Here is a 21,585-nt window from a genome sequence, read left to right on the forward strand (position 1 = left end):
TTTCCAAGGGCAACAAGGGCCAAGGGCATCATAGACCTATTTAAAATCAGCTGAAAAAAAAATTATTTGATGTCTCCAGTGACAGAAATACATATCAGTGTTGCAGTCTATGTAATTCCGTGGGAATATGGCATATGCTTACGAAGTTTTCATGTATACGCTATTAAACAAGCTATGATTTGTGGGTAGGGGATGGGCCAAGGAAATGTTTACATTTCATTTATTTAGCAGATGCTTTTATCCAAAGTGACTGACAAATAGTGTATATGGACAGTACAGCAGACAATCAAGGAACAGAAGTGTGTACGGTATTCCAGTGGTTTGAGTCAGGGAACAATCTGCATTTTCAAGTAACCACATCTTAGCTACCAGGCAGGCACAGTAAACCAGAATTTAAACTACAGTGCAACAATAACATCTCAACTACAATAGTGCATAATACATTGCAACCACTGCAACATCAGACTATTTTGTGGGTGCAGTCTCTTGCCAGACATGGTACAACAGGAGCAAATACAAAATGCAGAGAATTGACACATTTGCAAGCGTCACAAGTCGTTAGTCTAGGTGAAGGATGCTAGGGATTTGGTACATTGACAGGATGACCTCCACTTCATACTAGACTACAGCACTGGGATGTAAATCCTAAACATAGCATCATCAGACAGGTTCCTCTTCACTGGGCTGAGGTTGTACACCAGTGCTGTCTGAACTTAACTAGAGACACATACAGCTTCACATGGCTAAGTCAGGCGTGTAAGTCAGGTATGAAACTACACTACACTTTTGACGAGTGTATAATAATCCCGAGAGCAGTGTGTCAGAAGGTTGTTTATCTTCACACAGAAGATTATCTTCAAAGACATTACGTTAGGGTGTCAAATGGGAGTTGTGATTAGGGAGTAGAGTGGGAGCTCAGAGAACACAATGTTACTGTAAACTCTCAAATATTCTGCAGTAATGACTGTATCTGAACTAACGAGTCAGACTGTGTGTGGTCACTTTTTTGGACAATGTAAGCCTGCATGCACAGCAGCAATTTGATGTCAATCCCTACAATCCTTTTCACTGTGCTGTCACAAAACACAGCCCACTGCAAACCCTGTGACTCATGCTTTCCAGCTGCCTTTGGAACAGAGTCAATTCCCACAAGATGCTGGCTGTGGTCACAGAGAGGAGGCTGGAGAGGAACGAGCCCCACCAGCAGCTCCCCCCAGGTCATGAACAGCCTTCACACCGGTGGTGTGAAAAGGCTGTATAAGACATATTATACCAGCTGAACATTCGCTCCGCTCCTCTCCACCTCAGACACTACACACTACAGCCCATGCCCCCCCCCCCCCCCCCCCCTGCTTCCCCACTCTCCTATGCTGCCTTAACGTAAATTCTGCTCCCCCGCAGTTTCTACCCAACCTCCCCTCTACCTCCCCAGGTCTCCCCTCCTCCTCCTCCTCCACCTATCTCCCCGTCCTCCTACTCTTTGACAGTCAGGTAATTTGATGTGGGGTTCTGGGGTGTTAAGTTGTGAGGAAGGGGCCTTCCAGGAGTGTTTGAGCTTTAGCTCTTTTTCAGGGGAAATAAATCAGCTTTCGGTTCACCGTCATTGTTTCTCAGACAGCCAGTCTAGCAGGTGTACGCTTACGCCTGAGAAGCTGTAACATTTTGTTGACTGTGTTTTTACCATTTATTGTTGCTGTTGCTCCTTGTTTATGAGGTGCGAGACATGAGAAGAGAAAATAAATCAACACTAGAACATGTTATCACGGAGGGATTTGCATAACATGCGAAAAACCGTTCAAGCATGTAAACACAAATGAGAAAGTATTCGTGGTAAGTGACCGTTGAAAGGGAGAGACAGAGAGACAGAGAGAGAGAGATGAAAACAACAGCAAAAAAGGATGGAGATATGGAAAGACATAAGGACAGTGAGTGTAGAGCACAGACACAGTCAAAAAGAGAGAGAGAGAAATGGGGAGAGAGTGAAAAAGAGAGGGAGACTTTCCCCTCAATTCAAGTCATTGATATTCAGTCTCTCCTCTCATCCTGATGACGAGCATGCCTGAATCAGGCTGTTATCTTGGCTATTCCAGGTCCAGATCCTCCCACAGCCTGCAGAGCTGAAGCCCAGCTTTCCCTGATGTGGATGACGGGGGACCTGCAGCCTCGGGAACAACTGGTCACACGGCCATCCAGGAAGCACCCTGCCTTATAAACACACTCACACACACACACATATACTCACATACACACACTCACACACACACACTCACACATATACTCACACACACGTACACACACGCACACATATACTCACACACACACGCACACACACAAATACTCACACACACGTACACACACTCACAGATATACTCACATACACACACTCACACATACACTCACACACACACACACACACACACACATACACATATATTCCCACACAGCGGTTTAATTTGTGTTGAAGCCTGAGGTGTGGGCGTTGGGTGTCTCGCTCAGGGCAGTTTTCATATCAATGTTCCAGCAGTCACTGGCATCGCAAAGGAAAAGGTCACATTTTCTTATTTTCTTTAAAGATCAGTAATAAGTGGCCAGAAATCAAGTGAAGGAAGTATCTGGGAGTTGTACCTAAAGTAAAGTTGATGATACACTGCCATCTAGGGGCAACACTCCAAGGGCAAACATTTAAACCAAGCAGAACCTTCAAGGCAGGGTGGGAAATGTTGTTGAGAAGCACTTTGTGTCGTGATTGCTGAAATAAACTTCACATCCTGATAACAACCAATAAATCTAAACATTTGATGGTAAAATTAAATCAATCCACAGGACTGTTACAAACACAACCAATCATTAAGGTCGGATCAGCACTAGTGATTGGATGCCATTCGGACCGAATGCAATGATTGGATGGGCTACTTGTCTGTCTAGCTGCCTGTCTGTCTACCTGCCTGCCAGCAGTGGTCAGTTCATAGAGGAGGGGCTTTTAAGGGAGGGGTGGGAAATTTTGGTCCTCCTTTCAAGCTTGAGAGAACATTTCTAGGTCTGCAAAACTTGCCTACCTTGCCTTTAACTACAACCATATTTAACCAGATACCCCAAGTGTATAATCAGAAAACTTTGAGCCTATGGACAACCCTAACCATATCTAGCCTTATCTACACCATTGCGCTCATATATTAGGCTGAGGTTGAATCACCAGACATTGCAATGTCTGGCTGTATTGCCGTGTGCTTTGCCAGACAGCAGAGGGATTGATGGTGTTATTATCAGTAGATCATCTAAAGGCGCTAACCCAGAAACCAACACTCTCACTGCTGGCCTCTTATCGGCTTCCCATGGAGACGCCCAATCAGAAGACTCTCTGTCACATTCCTTAAGGGCCACTCCCAGGCCTCATGGCCATGTGACCTGTGGACCGCTACTGTTCTTTGCTCAGCACTGCTTCAACCAACCTGATCCCTGATCATGCTGAGCCATATTTAGAAATATACTTTATATCTTGTGCCTCACAATCTATACATCTAAATAAATATATATTTATAGAAACCATATAGAAAGCGTGGAGGTGCTGGATCTTATCTGAATGGGTATTATTTAACCAGGCTTTTTGGCTGGCTAACTGATTGATTAGCTGGTTGTCTGACTGACTGACTGACTGACTGTCTAGATGGCTGGCTGACTGGATATAGAACATAGGTGAGGGAGGAGGACATTCCAGGACTCACCTGTAAACAAAGGCTATTCATTCATAGAGGAACAGCAGTTGAAGTATTACAGTCTGTAACAGCCTCAAGCAGTAACTGGACCACATCAAACAACATTGATTTGTTTATTCACCCATTAAGGAACAGGTTCATGCTGTCCGTGTACATGAGAGCTGCTGGCGTGCCTTGTTTCTCTATGATTAATTGAAACTGAATATATCCTGAATGAACTGCAGAGTTAGAGCCAGGCCAGTGGTTGAAGCTTGATGGAAAAGCAGATATCTGAATGAACTGAATGTTTTAATGTAGAGTCCTGTGGAGCTTGTAGGAGCAGTGAGAGGGCCCGACTGTCTTCTGTCTGTCTGCAAGGAAGTCGGAGACAAACTCCAGTCTGTGCACACACTCTGCTCCATACACACTCTGCTCTCTAAACACACTCTGCTCTATACACACACACCCTGCTCTGTACACACACTCTGCTGTGTATACCCTCTCCAACTCTGGGAGGCCGCTCACCTGGGCACCCTCTCTCTAACAGAGGGCCACTTTCACCTGCGTCTGATGAGCACACAGCCTAGCCTGTCCTCCTACAGCCTGCTAGTCTCCACACATGAGATGTAACACCGTCACTACAGGCTGTGCTTGTTTCTCTGTTCCTGGCCCAGCCCGGCCAGCCCCCCGCCCTCTCCCCCCCCCCGGGCCTGGTGAAACAGTACAGTTCCAGGTAACAACAGTAGCATTGTTCTATGTGTCTAAATCTGTCGACAGATAGTTCACAAAGCTCACAGAAACAACCCAACAGTCCAAGTAACATTGTCACATTGCTTTGGCCTCGGTCAGCGGTCAGCATCTGGCCACTGTGGCTAGTTCAGTTACAGTACTGCGTCAGGGGTCTCGACAGTTCCATCTCCAGATCCTTCCTGGTTCCTCTTCTGCTTGGAGGCTGTGGGTCTGCATCCAGGACCATGCAGGGTCACAGGGTGAAGATGGAGAGGTGGAGAGCATTGGGCCCACCTCTCCTCATGATGGAGACTGAGACTCTCTGTAGTACTGGAAGGCCCCTTGTTCTCCCTGTGATCGTTGTCTCTGTGTTCATACGGCATCTATGAGGGTCCGTGAAGTCCAGAGCTGTGGTCCCTCCTGTAGTCTCTCCAGCAGAGCATGTCAACTGCCATTACTGGAAGACAACAGCAACAGCTGCTACATTAACACCACAATCTCTTTGTCCAAATACTTACCCAGCACACAAACTCTCGCACACACACGCGCCCAGGAGTGCACACACACACCCCCCCACCGCTAGCCACAGCCATCTATATAGGGAGTGGAAACAGTGGATGGATGTCAGAGTGCGACGAGGGCTGTTCTCAGATGGAAGGCACGTCATTATGTACTGCAAGCCCCTTTATAAGCACACACTCAATCTCTCTCTAACAAACAGACTCTTCCACGCAGATATTCTGACCTCAGACGGTGTTGGTGTGCGAGGTCTCAGTTGCGTCCAGCGGTGGTTCATGAGTTCCAGCGCTGGTGATCACCATGTGGAGCTTCTCCGTGGAGTTCCTGCTCTCCTCCCTCCTCCCCCTCCGTCTGCACACGCCCTGTCTGCGGCTGAACAGGAAGTCCCAACACCATGCCCGTGTGAACGCACGAAGGGAGCCACGGTAGCATACCCAACAAAGTGCGGCCCTCCGCAGTGTCATGTGACTCACTGTGTGCAGATGCAGATGAAGACGATGAGGAGGATGAGGAAGACGAGGCCCGCGATGACGCAGGCGATGATGATCTGGCGCCGCTCTGCGACCCTCAAGCCCAGATCCACATACTCACACCTGGCGCCCACGTAGCCCCGCTCGCACCTGGGGGTGGGGAGTGGGGGTGGGTTGTCATAGTGACATACTGATACAGGAAACACTGGTTTGGCCCAAGACAAATCATGGTGACACGATGGCCTGAGGTCTTTGTGTCCCTTCCTATCCTGCTCATTAGTGTTCTAGGTAAACCTGGAGTCTTGCTCGAATACAAATCAGCAGTTATGGGGCTTCTTAAACAAATGCATTGTAATGCATTGAATGCATGCAATTAGTAAAGATCTAGTTGCCATGGCAACTCAAATGATTACAGTGACTGCGCCATTAGCAAAACAATGTGCAATGATATCACCATGCTCCTCCCCCAATCGTACTGACATAACCAGGCTCCTCCTCCCTCCCAGTGACATCATCATGAATCGGGTTAGTACCTGCATGATGGCGTGTTCTGCTCCTGGACATAACGACACACCCCATGGATGCAGTAGTGGCGCAGCTCTTTGGGACACTTTGAGAAATGACCGCTCCACTGGCCTGTGTCCTTGGAGTCTGCTCATGGAACCAGACAAACAACAATGTAGCGAGACGCAGCTATGTATCGTCAATCTGAACAGAATCACGTGTTGTCATGTGTTTTACTTGCGTGTGTTCCAGACAAATAATCATGACTCAACCACTGCACAATAGTTGTGTTGCCCCTTACCATGTCCACCCTACCCGCCTTTACTCTCTCCCTCTCTCTCTCTCTCTCTCTCTCTCTCTCTCTCTCCTTCTCTCTCTCTCCTCCTGTCTCTCAGGCGGTAACCCTGATGACTTGTTATATTAATAGCCTGGCTCACAGGAATATGAGCTTTAACAGTGACGAAGGCCTCTGAAATCAGGACCAGGGAAACGCGTGTGATCCATGATGGGACTGAAGTCTTGACTGACAGAGCAGGGGGAGTTGGAGAAGCAGGAGGAGGAGGAGACAAAAGAGAAGTGCTATTTGGCACCATTCCTATTGTTATGGTTGTTAGGAACCTGGGAGCCTTTTAAAGTACATCCCCTGTACCGAGAGACTAAGGGGAAAGGGGACAGACAGAGGAGAGAGAGAAGCGAAGGTATAGAGACAATAAAGATACAATAAAGGCATAGAAAGCCTTTATTGTGGTTTGAAACGCGAGATGCAGCTTTGGCCTGGATAACTGACGTGTTCGATAGGAGCAGATCGGGTTCCAGAAGCAACAACAACGGATCAAAGACTTCAGATGAACCTGGCTCTCTTCCTATCACCCTGCTTCCACATTCCTTGCATCCCAGCTCTTCCAAGTATTCACCCTATCCCCTTTGCCAGGTGTTGATTTGCCCTCCCACAAACCCTTGCTCTCGTAAATGTCATTCTGACCTACCTGTGCAGTTGTTCCTGTTGCTATTGTGACGACAGGCAGTGGTGCGGTTGCCAGGTTGCTCGGTGACGGTGGTGGCAGCCACCATGACGGTGGTTGTGGTGTTGCTCTCAGTCAAGGAGTATTTACAAAAGAGCAGAGCTGAAGACGCAGAACAAACATAACAGTCTGGTCACAACACACTGGCCACATTATCCAGACCAGATTCACAGAGCACTGACACTGAAAAGAGAATCCACTGATCAGACACATAGCTTGGTCATCATATAGCCCAGCAGGATGGACCAACTCCTCCAGGTCATTCTAGCTGTAGGATCTCCAGAGGTAAACCTGACACCTGGATCAGTGTTATTGATGAGGACATCAAAACCACGACACTGGATCCGGATGTCACACCCTCCACTATATCTTTGTAGAGACGAGGAGGAATACTTCACATTGCAATGGGGGTTCAGGAGCAGTCATAAGGTCTGGAAACACTCAGGTCATTCTGCTGTGGTGTGTTTTGAGAACTTAGGAATGTGTGCAATTAAATCCCAGGGTGTGTGTGTGTGTGTGTGTGTGTGTCTGTCTGTCATTGTGCTGCCCCCACTGCGCCACACTGGCATGACAATTGCTGCTGTCAGTTTGGTCAAAAGATGTGAGACGGAGAGAGAAAGAGAGAGAGAGAGAGAGAGAGAGAGAGAGAGAGAGAGAGAGAGAGAGAGAGAGAGAGAGAGAGAGACAGAGAGAGAGAGAGAGAGAGAGAGAGAGAGAGAGAGAGAGAGAGAGAGAGAGAGAGAGAGAGAGAGAGAGAGGGCAAAATAAATGTAATCATATCAGCCACTGTTAAATAAAGGAACATCTAAATGAGTCATACTAATCACTGTGGCTCCTCACACTCCCGTATTGCTGGACTCCAGCCTCCCAGGAAAGAGTAGCACCTCCTCTCTGTTTGTCTATTTACAGACTGGTCAACTGGACATGCTTGGAATGAGTGACCGGCCACAAGATCAAATACATACACTGAGGGTATTTGTGAATGGCACGTAATATTGAACTAATTACAAACTAGTGTTAGACTGCCCGCACTGTCACACATCTGCTGGGCATGGTATCAGGGAGCGGGTCGCATAACAACACGCACATAATCAAGGCAGCAATTCTGCTTTCCTTTCAGGTAACAGAGAGGAGTCTCCTCTCGCTACACTGTAAAGGATCACTATATTCTAATATCCATGTTGATGTGGCCTGTTTGGAACCAGAGCTGCAGAGAGCAGGCAGCTGCCTCGTAGCAGCTTCAGAGACTCCATGTTGCAGCTGACACTTGGTGCGTAGTGGGAGGTTTGGAGTTCAACACAGCTCTAACAGAGCTTTAACAGAGCTCTGGCAGAGGGAGGATATATGGTAGCAGTGTGCTCTTACCGGTCAGCATGCTCACACACAGGTTGTGTGGTGTGGCCATCTCCCAGGAGATCCCCTCCTGCCCTTTGTCCTCCTCAGCTGGAGACAATCCTGGAGACGAACCTTTCCGCTTGGACACTCCGCCAAACTGGCCGGGTGGAGGCTGGTTCTGTAGTGGCACCAGTACCAGTACCAGGCAGCCAGATACGAGAGAGCTCGTTCAAGGTGTCTGTGCCGACATGTCCTGAAGTCAGCTCTGAGTGAGAATAGGACAGGAGGCAGGGGGGGGGAAGGGAAGGGGAGAAGAGGGGCAGGACCGAAACTCAACACTGTTCTCTCTGCTCCTCCCTCCGAGAGTTAACCCTTCATGTGCAGACTTTCTCCTCTCCTCACTCCAAGTTAAACCTTCACATGACAGACTTTCTCTGGGTCCTGCAAGTCCACCCAGCCAAAGACAACCTTGACCCCATGACCTCTGATACTGAACACACAAGCTGAGTACTAAGAAAGTCACAACCACTGCTCTCCAACACTGTAGATATGTCTGGGCTGGTTTGCCTTGGTCAGGTCTATGACCCAGTCTTCATTTGAGAAAGCTTTGATTCTGGGGTAAAGAACTCCATCTAGTGGTGATGGTGTTCTAAATGGAATCCTGCTCTGCATTCTGAATGGAACTTTACTCTAAGTTCTGAACGGAACTTCTGAATGGAAACACAGGGTTCTCAATGGGACCTATCCCAGTTTTGTGAATAGAATTGGTATCCGCTGCGGATGGTTCAGACAGTGAAGCTCAATCACCCAGAGAACTTCGTCACATGACCAGCATCAGTTGAGACAGACTTTTTGGTTGGCAATCTAACATCTCTCATTGATTCTTTTGGGTCCTCTTTCCTTTCCTCAGAAAAGAGGAAATGAGAGGAGAGGAAAGGAAAGGAGAAAAGAGAAGAAAAAAGAAGAAAACACTGGCTACACTGGCTCCCTATCCAAGCCAGAGCTGACTTCAAAGTTCTACTACTAACCTACAAATCTCTGCATGGATTGGCACCACTGTACCTCTCCGGTCTCCTTGCACCCTATTGCTCCGCAAGGACACTTAGATCTCAAGATGCCGGCTATCTGGTGGTTCCCAAAATTAATTAAAAAAACAGCTGGAGGTAGGGCGTTCTCATATAGAGCACCTCTTCTCTGGAACAAATCACCCGTCTCAATTAAGGAGTCTGATACTGTTTCGACATTTAAAATTAGGTTAAAAACGTTATTGTTTAGTCAATTCTACGACTGTTAAAGGTAAGTATGTTACTAGTTGGAGGCAACGGGGGACGGGTTGCTTCCATCCTTATTCTATAAGTATAACTTATTTTAGAGTTCCCTTCCCCTGGAACAGATTTCATGTTCCAAATGGGGGGGGGGGGGCTGTCGCTGTCTTGGTGTGTGGGGTTGCATCAAATTCCCCTTTTTTGCTCTGTTAAATTGCTGCACCAGTCCACACTTGACCGGTGGGGATCTCATTCTATTATGACTGTAACTGTTAGCTGCTCCTGGCATTCTCTAATCCCTGCTCTCCTCTCTCTGCCCCCCCCCCCCACACACACACACACATCCCTTGTGGTGTGGGGGGTTTGAGTTGTCAGCACCTGCCTGGTCGTCGGTCAGCCAACGCTGGACCTGGTCGCGAGTCTCCCGGTCCTGTCCTACATCTATAAAGTTGAACAATGGATTTTGGTGTTTTAAAAACCCATCGACACTGTATGACAATGTTTAGCCTGTGTTCTGCTCCTCTCTCTCACCAACCGTCTCTGGAGGAGGGGATCCCTCTCTGAATTGCTCCTCCCAAGGTTTCTTCAATTTTTTTCTCCTGTTGAGAGTTTTTTGGGAGTTTTTCCTTGTCTTCCTTGAGGGTTTAGGTTGGTTAAGGGGCAGTTCTATGGGCATATGTGAAGCCCTCTGTGACATGCTTGCGTGTAAAAAGGGCTATACAAATACATTTTATTTTATTTTATTTGAAGAAAAGAAAAGAGGGAAGTTTAACCCAGACTTGACCAGTTCTGCTTTTCCTAATAGCTGAGGTTGTCTTGGATTGAGGTCTGGCCTAGTTGAGTAAGCTGTCTGTCAGATAGGTCTCGGCACTTATCTGTAGAATGATGCAATAGTGTAACCCTCTCCAACAAAACAGAATCATTTTTACCCATCGAAATGTTCCATTAGAACCTGCTCCAGCTCGATCTCTGTTCTGTGATGGGAGTGTAGGCCAGCTGTGTGGATGGCCAGCCTGAGGAAGCACCACCCCCTTCCTCAAACAGCCTCCACAGCCAGCCTGAACAGGAAGGAACGGCTTCCTATCATTGGTCGAACTCCCTAACTGTCTCAAAAACAGGAAACACTCTCCAAAGACTCAATATTCCAAGGGGCAATTTGGAACTCCCCATAAACATCCTGTCTGGAGCCCAGGACCAGAGGAGAGGGGCAGGGGAGAGGGGCAGAGGAGAGGGGCAGGGGAGAGGGGCAGGGGAGAGGGGCAGGGGAGAGGGGCAGGGGAGAGGGGCAGGGGAGAGGGGCAGGGGAGGGGGGCAGGGGAGGGGGGCAGGGGAGGGGGTTCAGACCATCCCCAGCAGGGGGAGTTGCTGAGGAGGACTACAGCATAACTGCATATTCCCTAAAAGAGCAGAAAGCATATGTTTTGACAACCATAACACAGACGGAAAAATGAAAATAGGTCATATTTAGGTATCCTGTTTTATTTAAGCATTTGTATAAAAAACCTGTGCAGTACGCACAATACGTAATCTTGTATACCATAGCAGTTTTTCATTTCTTTAAGGAAAATATTAGCTCACAAAATGTTATTTGGCAATTTAAGACACTATTAACCCATTTAGCACATGGAAATGTGCCAAATAAATACATACAATAAACATGCTTATCATATTAAGTTCATTAGTAAAAAACAAGTAATTTAGTTCTCAGTACAACCAACCATCATAAAGACATAATGCAAAAATACACTCTGAACTAGAGGATATGTGTGTGTGTGTGTGTGCCTGTGTGTGTGTGTTGGTCTGTGTTGCTGGCACTCCTAGCCCATGCCTTCGGAACAGTGTCCTATCCTGAAAAATAAATAGTATATTTTAATTCCCAACACCCAGCCAACTGGATAGCAGGAGTGGAACAGTGCTGTGTGTGTAATGTGTGCCAGTATTAGAGTGTGTAAGATGAGTTTGTGTGTGCGTAAGGGGGGGGGGGGGGGGGGGGTCGTACCTGATTCAGAACAGGGAGCAGGAGCGGGGCTCCCTGAAGGGGTTGCTGCCTGTGGGAACACCCACCAGCAGGGCATCCTTCGCTGCGTTCTGCAGACAGTACTGCTGCAGCTCTGCAGACGCTTGAGACACCTGGAACAATTCAGCACAATAACTTCTTTATTAATCAAGATGGGTAAGAAATGCCCTGTGTCGCTGGCTGAGTTGTCCATACTAACTCTAAAACTGCCTCATATTCAGTAATACTTAAATATCAGCTACAATTGGCTGTACAGTGGATGTGTATACAATAACACTTTCTCAGATGTTTGAAGTAGAAATGTCGTTTCATCTATCTTTGCTAGACATGTATCAAATAAAATATTACAGTGCCATCACTCAACTTTTTTTCCAAATATGTTTTATTTATTTATTACCTTGATCCGTTCCACGCTGGCCTCTAGTTTGAGCTGTTCCACAAGGCGACGCATGTTGGAAAGATTGGAGTTAGAAGTCATTGTGTTGCAGGAGCTTTCTCCGTGGGCAGAGTTAGAGGAAGGAAAGCGTGAATGCTAAGACTGCTGTCTGTCTGGCGCAGTTCATTTGGGCTGCGTTCCATTTTGGCCAGTTGTACCCTCCCATCTTCGTTTAGACGTCCCTTCCTCTCTCCAAGGATTTCTCAGAATATACATGTAATTTTCGCTGCCTAATGCCGGAGTTTGGGATTTTACATGTGAGAACTAATTGCATTTAGTTAACTGAAATAAAGCTTTTAATTTGCTTTCTCTCTCTACAATCAGCTCGAAGTGATCCTCTAAGAACATTCGTTGTATAGAGTTTGGACTGGGGGGGGGACGCACGTGACTGACTGTCACGAATAATCTGTCCAATCAGCGCTAGCTGACTAGTTCTACCCTATGGGCTTGTTGTGTATACTATAAATTAAACACCCTGCATGCAGTGTGTGGAGCATTATCATAACATCTATCCGTGTTTCTTGTTCGCATTATTTGGATCGAGCAAAATAAATAAATAGACTAAAATCCAGATCATAAAAAGGATTACATTCTGAAACATATCGGACTTTCAGTTCCAGCTAATAAGAGCGTGCTGAAGAACTCCTGAATTTACATCGACTAGTACTAGCGTTTCGTATCCAGAGTGTTCGAGATCTACAAACGATGGTGGAAGTTTTTTCTGGACGAACTCTGCTTAATAAAGACGGGGAACTTGTAGATCCCGAAGAAGTGCTGAAAAATAAAGTTGTGGGAATCTACTTTTCTGGCGGCTGGTGCCCGCCGTGCCGCGACTTCACCCCGATACTCTGCGACTTCTACACTGAGCTGGTGGAGGAGAGCGAGCCACCAGCTCAATTCGAAATAGTGTTCATCTCATCTGACAAGTCGCCTGAAGATATGGTGGAATATTATCACGATATGCACGGAGACTGGCTGGCACTGCCGTGGACTGACCAGTATAAATAGTACGTGCATGGCTTTTTCTTTACAGTGTTAACCCACGTCAAGACAGCATTGTAGGATACAGGTAGAATGGGGTTCATGTTATTGTAATAGCATGACGATATTATCCAAAGCAACGTACAAATAGTATAGAAAGTACAGCAGAAGATCAAGGATCAGAAGTGCATAGTTCCAACTGTCAGAGGCAAATATCTGAATTTACTAGCCGCATAGCAGTAACCACACCTCAATTAAGGCACAGGGAACAAAAGAAATAGGCTACTACAGAACACAAAGTGTTTGCGTCTATCATGCGCCAGTGTGTAAGAGGTTTAAGGCTCAACCTCTCAAGGATTTGAGTTATAAATAGACCAAGTGTCTTACCTGCGACTGCCAGGTTGAAATGATTCAACTTAACACCGTGGAATAGCCACTATGTGGATGTCTTTCCATAGATGAAATCGATGGCAAATTTCACTTCATCCAAACCTGATGTTTTTGTAAATGCTTGTTGTGAAGCTAGTTGATGACCCTTAACCCTCCCACCCCTCCAGTGACCTGAAGAAGCGGTACAACATAACGGCCGTTCCCAAGCTGGTCATCGTGAAGGAGAACGGGGAGGTGATCACAGACAAGGGCAGGAAGCAGATCCGAGACCAGGGTCTGGCCTGTTTCGGGAGCTGGCTGGAAGTGGCTGAGGTCTTCCAGAACTTCAAAGGCTAGAAGAGGATGAGGAGGTCCACAGCATACAGCATCCCTGCAGTGAATGTTTCACTAGACTTGAGTGCTGTGTGTTCTGGTTGTCACACAGTGCTCACCTTTGACAGCAGAACACAAGTCCGTTGGCAGGATCTTTCTGTGTGCTCTGGGCTTTGCTCCTCGTCCAGATCAAGATGTTCTAGCCGTTCTTCTGCTACTATCTGGTTCTTCCCCGAGCTTGGAAGTGTAGCATTACTTTCCACAGCTCTCTTAAACATATTTACACCGTCCCAAAGCCACACTAACTTTACTCTGTTAGGTGGTCAAGGGACATAGCTTGCTACTAGCTAATTTCACTGAGGGCCAACATTTCCAGGGATGCTTCCAAAGACTACATAGATGTATTTTAAACTGCTTGTATATTTTATATTCTGTTTTATATATGGCCTGATATGATGCAATTATAAACTCCTTTGATGCTTTTGTGGCTTACTGTTTTATTTCCTGCCTGGTTCACGGTTGTTATTGATTCGTTGCTGACTGTTGTTCGGTGTGTCTGTTGATGCTGTGTCGCCATAGTGTCGCTATGGTGTTGGACTCTTGAGACTGTGTTTAGTTCACTACAGAACGCCCAGAGGAGACACTTACTCCATGGTGACATTTTTAGTCAAGTCTATCACTCCCTCTGGTCTCACTCTGAGTTCTTCTGCGGTCGGTGTAGGTGACTGTGATGTGTGATAAAGGCCTCATGTCACAGGGGGGCGCTGAAGAACCACCTGTGTCCCTCTGGCAGTGCATGTGTCCAGTGGCACTTCTCTCTGACTTACTGTGGAGTAATGTAAGACTTAAAGATTACTCACATGTATTGAATAAGATGATGTGAGTTTGGCTGACTCACACACGCACACAGACTGGAGTGATAATAACCCACCATGATGATGAAATTCCCTTTTCGGTTTTTCTCACTGCTATTTGATAATGCAACCTTGATGTAATGTGTGGTAACCACAGCCTGTTGACCAGCAGTCTACTGACCAGACACAGCCGTCATGGACCAGTAGGAGGAGCTCACCTCAGCTTACTCTGGAGGACCTACATGAAGCACTTATCCTGAAATCTCCTGCTCTGGTACTGAGACTGTTTCTCCACCATACTTCAATAAGTCAGAGTTCATGTGACGATCTGACAAGAGAATGCTGGGATTTTCCTTTTACTGACATAATCCTGCGTTAACAGTCGGTGTCCTGTGGGGGCTGAAGTGAGATGACTTCCTAGGCCTACATAGACGGTATGGTAAGGCTGGTTCTGGCACGTTTCTTACGAGCACTCCCAGTGACACCGAAATAGATGGAAGGCGAGAGGCGCTCTAATGAATAAGCCACTGTATCTGCAGTCATCAGGATGCTGCGGCGCCTCCAAACCCGATTGGACCTGGCGACCCCAACGGTCTGACCTGGCTTACTGATGACTGGAGCTGCTTAAGGCGTCCATATGACGTTCACGGTTCTGTTGTTAAGATGTGTGTACTAAATGTAAGTAGCGTCTGAAATCGTCAAACTGATAAAGATGTAGCCTATTCTAAATTATGTTGTGGGTACCACTTCCTCCGCGTATTTACGCAACTGGCCGTGTCAGTGCAGCTTATCTGTCTGTCTCACTTCTGACCTCGAGCTGGATATACATAGGCTACAACTGTACCCAAGTCACTCAAATTGGAATATTGAGTTGAATGAGGCTAACTTTGGGCTAGCGTTCCTATGAAAGCTGGCAGTGTTTCTTGAGCTAACGGCACGCTGAATCAGGTAACAACACATCCTTTATGCAAGCGGGAGGGAGGCGGAGGAAGCGCCGGGGCGGGGTGGACCAGCGGAGCCTGTTCTTGAGAGGACACTCTCACAGCCTTCTCAGTGCGCTCGTGGAGCCATTAAAGATCGGTGACACGTACAACACCCGGTACCAGTCCAGTATTTATCTGGAAAACATGGATGAAAGGTAGGCTGTGTAGATTGATGTATTACCATGTTTTAGTTAACAGGTCTAACAGAAACCAACTGTGCTTATCAGAGAAGGATCCGTGCCCCCGCTGTGACGCCTTTTGCCGGCACATGCTGGCACGGTCATTGAGAAAGCTGTTTTAGGTGGGACGGAGGTGTTGTGTGTGAGCTTTAACTCAGCGTGCTACGGCAGAGGAGCAATGCAGACCTGGTGTGTACGAACTGTTGGTGACATTGAATCACTGAGAAAAAAGGAAGCTTATTTTGCGGTTCTCACCTTCCCGTGTATTACTGCAAGTTCCTGTTACTTTGCCTGTGGCTTCTTGTCCATCTCTCCAAAACCCTCACTCACAGTCAAACTTGAGTGTTTTACTTTGGTTCACATGAAGTTGTGTGGGCATCTGTGAAGCCCTCTGTGCTTGCAAAAAAAGTCTATACAAATACGATTTGATTTGATGACAGTTAGCCATGCGAAAAGTACAATCACAATAACACTATTTGGTCACAAAGTTTGAAGACGTGCGTCATTGCAGAAGGATTTGGTCATAACATTTATCTAGATTTTAAACTGATCTAAATGTGTGTTAAATGAATAATCTAGAAGGTAAGCTGAATAAGTGACTGTTTGCCTCATGCTGCTGCAGCAGGGATGTCAGTGAGATGATTGGTTAGAAACAGTTCTGACCTGTACTCAATGTGTGTGTGTGTGTGTGTGTGTGTGTGTGTGTGTGTGTGTGTGTGTGTGTGTGTGTGTGTGTGTGTGTGTGTGTGTGTGTGTGTGTGTGTGTGTGCAGATGGGGGCACTGGGAGAAGGGGTGGGGGCTAGTGATACAGCTCTGGTTACAGATCAGATGACAATGTCCTAAGTTATATTGAGGCCATCAGAACCAAAGAGAGCATTAGGGACCAGGAACAGGAAGGAGTGTGTGTGCGCACTCAAATGTATTTGTCTAAGTCAAAAAATGACAGAAGTGATGACATGTTATTTAGCAATTGGCAGTGCCAGGATGCACACACTCACTCCTTTCTTTCTTTCTCTCTATCTCTGTTTCTCTCTCTCTCTCACACACACACACACATACACTCTTTTTTTTCAGTTTGTCTTTCTCTGTCTCACTGTCTTTGAGAGCAGTAGTAATGTCGTAGTGATAGTAGTATTCAGTCCTCTGTGTGGGTTTTGTGATGAGCAGAACAGGACATGTGGTTTTCTCTCCGGGACCATTGTTGTATGAATGATAATCATATTATGAGTGTTTATTATAATCATACTGATGTTATTTGTTTTGTTGTCGGTTTATGGTCAGATGGTGATGAGTGCTGCATAAATGTTTTTATATGTGTGTGTGTGTGTGTGTGTGTGTGTGTGTGTGTGTGTGTGTGTGTGTGCGTGCGTGCGTGTGGGTTTAACCATATATGACAGGTCCTCCTCTCTCTGCTCTGACACTGGGATGCTTCAACACAAATAATTACAGAGTTTCACATAGCTGTCACTAGTGTGGTACTACAACAAGATGTGTGGGTATGTTTAAGATGTGTGTGTGTGCGCATGTGTGCATATATATGTGTGTGCGTGCACATGTGTGTGTGTAAGGTTCCGGGGTCTGGGGCAGGGAAACCAGGCCTAATTAAGGGGAGGTAGAATCACCTGAGGGGCCGGGAAACATCAAAGAACCCTTTCTCTCTCTCTCTCTCTCTCTCTCTCTCTCTCTCTCTCTCTCTCTCTCTCTCTCTCTCTCTCTCTCTCTCTCTCTCTCTCTCTCTCTCTCTCTCTCTCTCTCTCTCTCTCTCTCCCTCTCTCTGTGTCTCTCTCAAGACTGTGAAAGTATCTCTCCCTCCCCCGTCTCTCTTCCAAATGACTACCCTGTACAGAAACACCTGGAGTTAGTTTGTGGCCTCCTCTCGTCGTCCCCCCCCTCCTCTCTCATCCTCTCCTCCCAGCCCCCAACCCAATAGGCCCATAGTTTGTCATCAAGCCTGTAAAAGACTTGACTGTGTGGTGAGTCAACACACACTTACATACACATACATATGACAACCCAGACATGCACAAAATGTACACACAACTACACCCCTTGAGTAGCCTCCATAAATACATCTTCACATGTAGACATTCAGGCATGCAGTCTCTCTCCCCCCTCTGACTCTCCCTGACGCCCTCTCTCTCTCTCTCTCTCTCTCTCTCTGGGTTTCTTCCCTTGTGTGTTTGTGAATGTGTGTATGTGGTCTTGTGTGTGTGTTGTCTTGTGTTTGTTATAGAGTTTTTCTGCAATCTTCTCTAAATCATACTGACTGACTGTCAGTGAAGACAATGATGTCCCATTCCTCTCCTCTCCTCCTCCAGTGCCTGTTTGGGAGGTTCTGCTGAGTTCTGGTCATGGTGCTGAAGGCAGGGAAGGTTCTGGATCCCAACAGCTGGACCACGCGTGAGCAGGAAGGCCTGAGTCATAGGTGACGGACTGATGATGTAAACACTGACTGGACGACATCACCGTCTGGTCAAGGATTTTATTTGGACCTGATTTGATGGATGGTCCTTGACCTATGACCTGGATGTGAATATGTGACAGAGGAATGCACCCACTGGCCAGAGCACTGTGAACACCATCCTGCTACTGCCTCTCTATCTGCTTTCTGTCTGCTTATGTGTTTAACCCTCACACTAGCATATTTCATTGGGGTGTGTGTGTGTGTGAGTGGGTGGATATAGATGTGGTGAATGCGTGTATAAGTGACTGTTTGTACATCCCAATCGGTCTTGGCGGACGTCTGTGATACCATTGGGAGGGTTTATGTGTGACATCATCATCGGGATGCTGCGTCGCGGTCTGCTGGCGTGGGGGGTGCCGGGTAGGCGTGGTCTTGGCGCTGGTGTGTTGCTCCGTGTCTCTTCTCTACATCATCACCTGCAGCCCCCAGTCTGAGCTGGGGGGTCACGCCTTGCCCCGGCTCGGGGTGGGGGGCGGCGCGGCCGGGGCAGGAGGCACTGGGCCGGGCGGGGGGGGCTCTCAGAGTGGCCCCCCAGGGAAGGAGTCTTACCAGGCTCTCCTCCAGGAGAGAGAGGAGCAGCATCGCCTCCTCATCAGCAGCCTGAAAAAGCAGGTCAGGATCTCGTTCCTCCTCCCCCTCTGCTCTGCTCCTCGGCTGGCCTCGGCACTCCTCTCGTCCCGCGACTCCAACTCCTCTCTGCTCCTCCTCTTTCCCTCCCCCTACCCTTCAGATCACCCAGCTGAAGGAGGCCCTCCAGGAGCGCAGCCAGCAGCTGAAGGGCGTCCAGGAGTCTCTGGAGCAACGGGCTGGGGGCCCGGGGCCGGGAGCCGGAGGAGGGATCCTGGGGGGGCCAGGGGGGCAAGAGAGAAGCCAGGCGGAACTCCAGGAGTTCCTGCGTAGCCAGCTGGGGCGGGCGGAGGTGCAGGCAGGCAGCAGGTTGCCCAGTGAGTATGCAGTGGTGCCCTTCGAGAGCTTCACCCTGCAGAAGGTGTACCAGCTGGAGCAGGGTCTGACCCGTCACCCCGAGGAGAAGCCTGTGAGGAGGGACCGGCGGGACGCGCTGGGGGAGGCCCTGGAGACGGCCCTGGCCAGTCTGAACACGCCACCCCAGGGGGGGGGCAGGGCACAGCCCAGCAAGGTCTACGCCCCTTCAGACTTCATAGAGGGTGAGGAGTAGGATGCATGGTATGCTGTTGGTGTGTGTGTGGGGGGGGGGGGGGGGTGACTATGTGTGTCTGTGTGTGGCAGTGTGTGTGGCGGAGTGTGTGGATGGGGGTGAGTGTTTTATGTGTATGACAGTGTGTGTGTGTGTCTGTGTGAGAGAGGGGGGGGGGGTCTTTGTAGGAGTGTGACAGTTCATGTGTGGATGTGTGAGGGGGATGTGTGTGTGTGTGCATTTGATTGGTGTGTTTGGGTGCTGGAGAGCTGGCAGCCAGGACCCAGGATGTCCGACTGCTCCGTCTGATAATTGACAGGAAATGAACACAACTGTTCTCCATTAGCTGGAGCGTCCTTGTTACCTTGAGGGGAGAGGGGTCTTTTGAGAGGTCAGCTTGTCTAGGTACTTGAGAGAGTGGGGGGGGGTAGCAATGACCGTGGCAGAAATAGAGATAGATCTGGACTATCTAGCTACAGGAAGCACCGAGACATGACTACTTATAGTGGTCACAGTGTGTGGTAGCGGAAGGACTGAGGACACACACCCTGACAACAGACACATAACCTGTGAAACACACTTCATGTGCAGCTGGGTGGCAGATGGTAGCATGCTAACAACCCCTCCATTCAACGAGGACTCAAATGAACTGCATACAACTACTGTACGCAGCTGCAGTGAGTGTTCCTGTCTGCCCTGCTGTTGTGTTGGGCCTTGGAAGACCTTCCAGGCAGTCTTGTGCAATGCTGACCAAGCTGGGACAAAGGCAGCATTGCAGGCCTGCCAAGATAGGGTTAGCTTAGTAGGCTGAAGTCAGGAACCAGACCAACAAAAACAGGGCTGGCTGAATGATTGGCTGGCTGGCTTGCTGGTTGGCTGGATGACTGGATGGCTGGCTGGCTGGCTGGATGACTGGGTGGCTGGTATGGATGACTGGATGACTGGATGACTGGCTGGGTGACAGAGAGAAAAGGAGAGAGGGATGAGAGAGAAGGATTGAGTAGAACAGGAGTAGAGTGTGTGACTCAACTGTATCATCCCACCTAGTCCCATGGGTGAGGAAGCCTCTTATCTCAGGAAGTCAACATTAAATCAAAGGAAGTTAACATCATGCGACTTTGGTTGTCCTGGCAGTATCAGCATGTCCATTTCCAGCCAGCTCTGTAATCTGCTGTCTCAGCTTCCTGTTTACAGGGTGAGGTCTCTGTCTCTCTCTCTCTCTCTCTCTCTCTCTCTCTCTCTCTCTCTCTCTCTCTCTCTCTCTCTCTCGGTCGCTTTTTTTTCTCTCTCTGTTTCACTTTCTCTCTTTCTCGGTCTTTCTCTTTCTCTGTCTCGACCAGTCGGACACATACCATCCCTCTCTGTCACAAAACTGCTTACACTGACAGCAGCAGCTAACAGATTGTTTTACATTACAAAGATTAAAACTTGGGAAAGGGAGAGAGAGAAAGAGAGGAAGTGTGCCACTGACATCGTCTAACAAATTATGTCCACAACATTCAATGCATTTTCTAATATTCTCTTTCCCTCCTCTCCTCCCCTCCTTGTCCTTTCCTCCTCTCCGCTCCTCCTCTGCACCTCATTTTCTTCCCTCTTACACTCTTTCCTCTTCTCCTCCTTGTCCTCCTTCTCCTCCCTCCTAGACTCTCTCCTCTTCTCCTCCTCTGCACCTCCTTTTCTTCCCTCCTACATTCTCTCCTCCTCTCCACCTCCTTTACATTTTAGTCATTTAGCAGACGCTCTTATTCAGAGCGACTTACAGTAAGTACAGGGACATTCCCCCCAAGGCAAGTAGGGTGAAGTGCCTTGCCCAAGGACACAACGTCATTAGGCACGGCCGGGAATCGAACCAACAACCTTCTGATTAATAGCTCGACTCCCTAACCGTTCAGCCACCTGACCCCCACCTTTCCTCCTCTTCCCTCCTCTCTCCTCCTCTCTTGTAGGGATAGCTCGTACAGAACAAGATAAGGGGACCCTGTACGAGATGACGTTTCGTGGCGAGCAGAGCCGAGAGTTCCGGAGGCTGGTCCTGTTCCGCCCGTTCGGCCCGCTTCTGAAAGTGAAGGACGAGGGGGTGGACACCGCCGGCATCCCCATCAACATCATCGTGCCGCTCTCCCGACGCACCGACAAGTTCAAACAGTTTCTGCACAACTTCAGGTGTGGTGTCGTGCACCTTCTGCGTGTTAGCGCTAGATGCTGTCTCACTTAGTTGGACTTTGGCTTAGATGTGGCCTTGCATGGTCGGATGAATCTGTCAATCGCACTGGCTT

At 48.1% G+C, this 21,585-nt stretch overlaps 4 protein-coding genes across 6 annotated transcripts in view; 2 read left to right on the forward strand and 2 right to left on the reverse strand.

The window, feature by feature from the left end:
• Positions 1-4,396: 4,396 nt before the first annotated feature.
• Positions 4,397-10,775, reverse strand: btc (betacellulin, epidermal growth factor family member). 3 transcript variants are annotated; one of them, XM_067250472.1, is made up of 7 exons: positions 10,466-10,775; positions 8,302-9,171; positions 6,901-7,038; positions 5,944-6,061; positions 5,414-5,560; positions 5,167-5,312; positions 4,397-4,878 (listed from the first exon to the last, which is right to left on the reverse strand). In XM_067250472.1, exons 2-6 carry the CDS (start codon positions 8,339-8,341, stop codon positions 5,168-5,170), a joined length of 588 nt encoding a protein of 195 aa, XP_067106573.1. In that variant the 5' UTR covers positions 8,342-9,171; positions 10,466-10,775; the 3' UTR covers positions 4,397-4,878; position 5,167. The 3 variants fall into 3 exon arrangements, with proteins under 3 accessions (XP_067106573.1, XP_067106572.1, XP_067106574.1); XM_067250471.1 differs by lacking the exon at positions 10,466-10,775 and having other exon boundaries at positions 8,302-9,234; XM_067250473.1 differs by lacking the exons at positions 4,397-4,878; positions 10,466-10,775 and adding an exon at positions 4,895-5,014 and having other exon boundaries at positions 8,302-9,234.
• A 219-nt stretch (positions 10,776-10,994) lies between these two features.
• Positions 10,995-12,307, reverse strand: gng10 (guanine nucleotide binding protein (G protein), gamma 10). Its single transcript, XM_067250708.1, has 3 exons — positions 11,951-12,307; positions 11,536-11,666; positions 10,995-11,384 (listed from the first exon to the last, which is right to left on the reverse strand). The coding sequence occupies exons 1-2, from the start codon at positions 12,029-12,031 to the stop codon at positions 11,541-11,543; spliced, it is 207 nt and encodes a 68-aa protein (XP_067106809.1). The 5' UTR covers positions 12,032-12,307; the 3' UTR covers positions 10,995-11,384; positions 11,536-11,540.
• Positions 12,308-12,489: 182 nt separating this feature from the next.
• nxnl2 (nucleoredoxin like 2) lies at positions 12,490-14,154 on the forward strand. Its single transcript, XM_067250797.1, has 2 exons — positions 12,490-12,996; positions 13,528-14,154. Exons 1-2 carry the CDS (start codon positions 12,695-12,697, stop codon positions 13,694-13,696), a joined length of 471 nt encoding a protein of 156 aa, XP_067106898.1. The 5' UTR covers positions 12,490-12,694; the 3' UTR covers positions 13,697-14,154.
• Positions 14,155-15,577: 1,423 nt separating this feature from the next.
• The window catches only part of csgalnact1a (chondroitin sulfate N-acetylgalactosaminyltransferase 1a), a 12,208-nt gene continuing 6,200 nt past the window's right edge, over positions 15,578-21,585 (forward strand). Inside the window, 5 exon segments of the mRNA XM_067250707.1 lie at positions 15,578-15,664; positions 18,008-18,503; positions 18,505-18,765; positions 18,884-19,319; positions 21,256-21,472. Of these exon segments, the coding sequence (XP_067106808.1) occupies positions 18,456-18,503; positions 18,505-18,765; positions 18,884-19,319; positions 21,256-21,472 (962 nt within the window). The 5' untranslated portion in view covers positions 15,578-15,664; positions 18,008-18,455.

Source organism: Osmerus mordax, chromosome 14 (genome assembly GCF_038355195.1).
Source record: "Osmerus mordax isolate fOsmMor3 chromosome 14, fOsmMor3.pri, whole genome shotgun sequence".
Taxonomy (NCBI): domain Eukaryota; kingdom Metazoa; phylum Chordata; class Actinopteri; order Osmeriformes; family Osmeridae; genus Osmerus; species Osmerus mordax.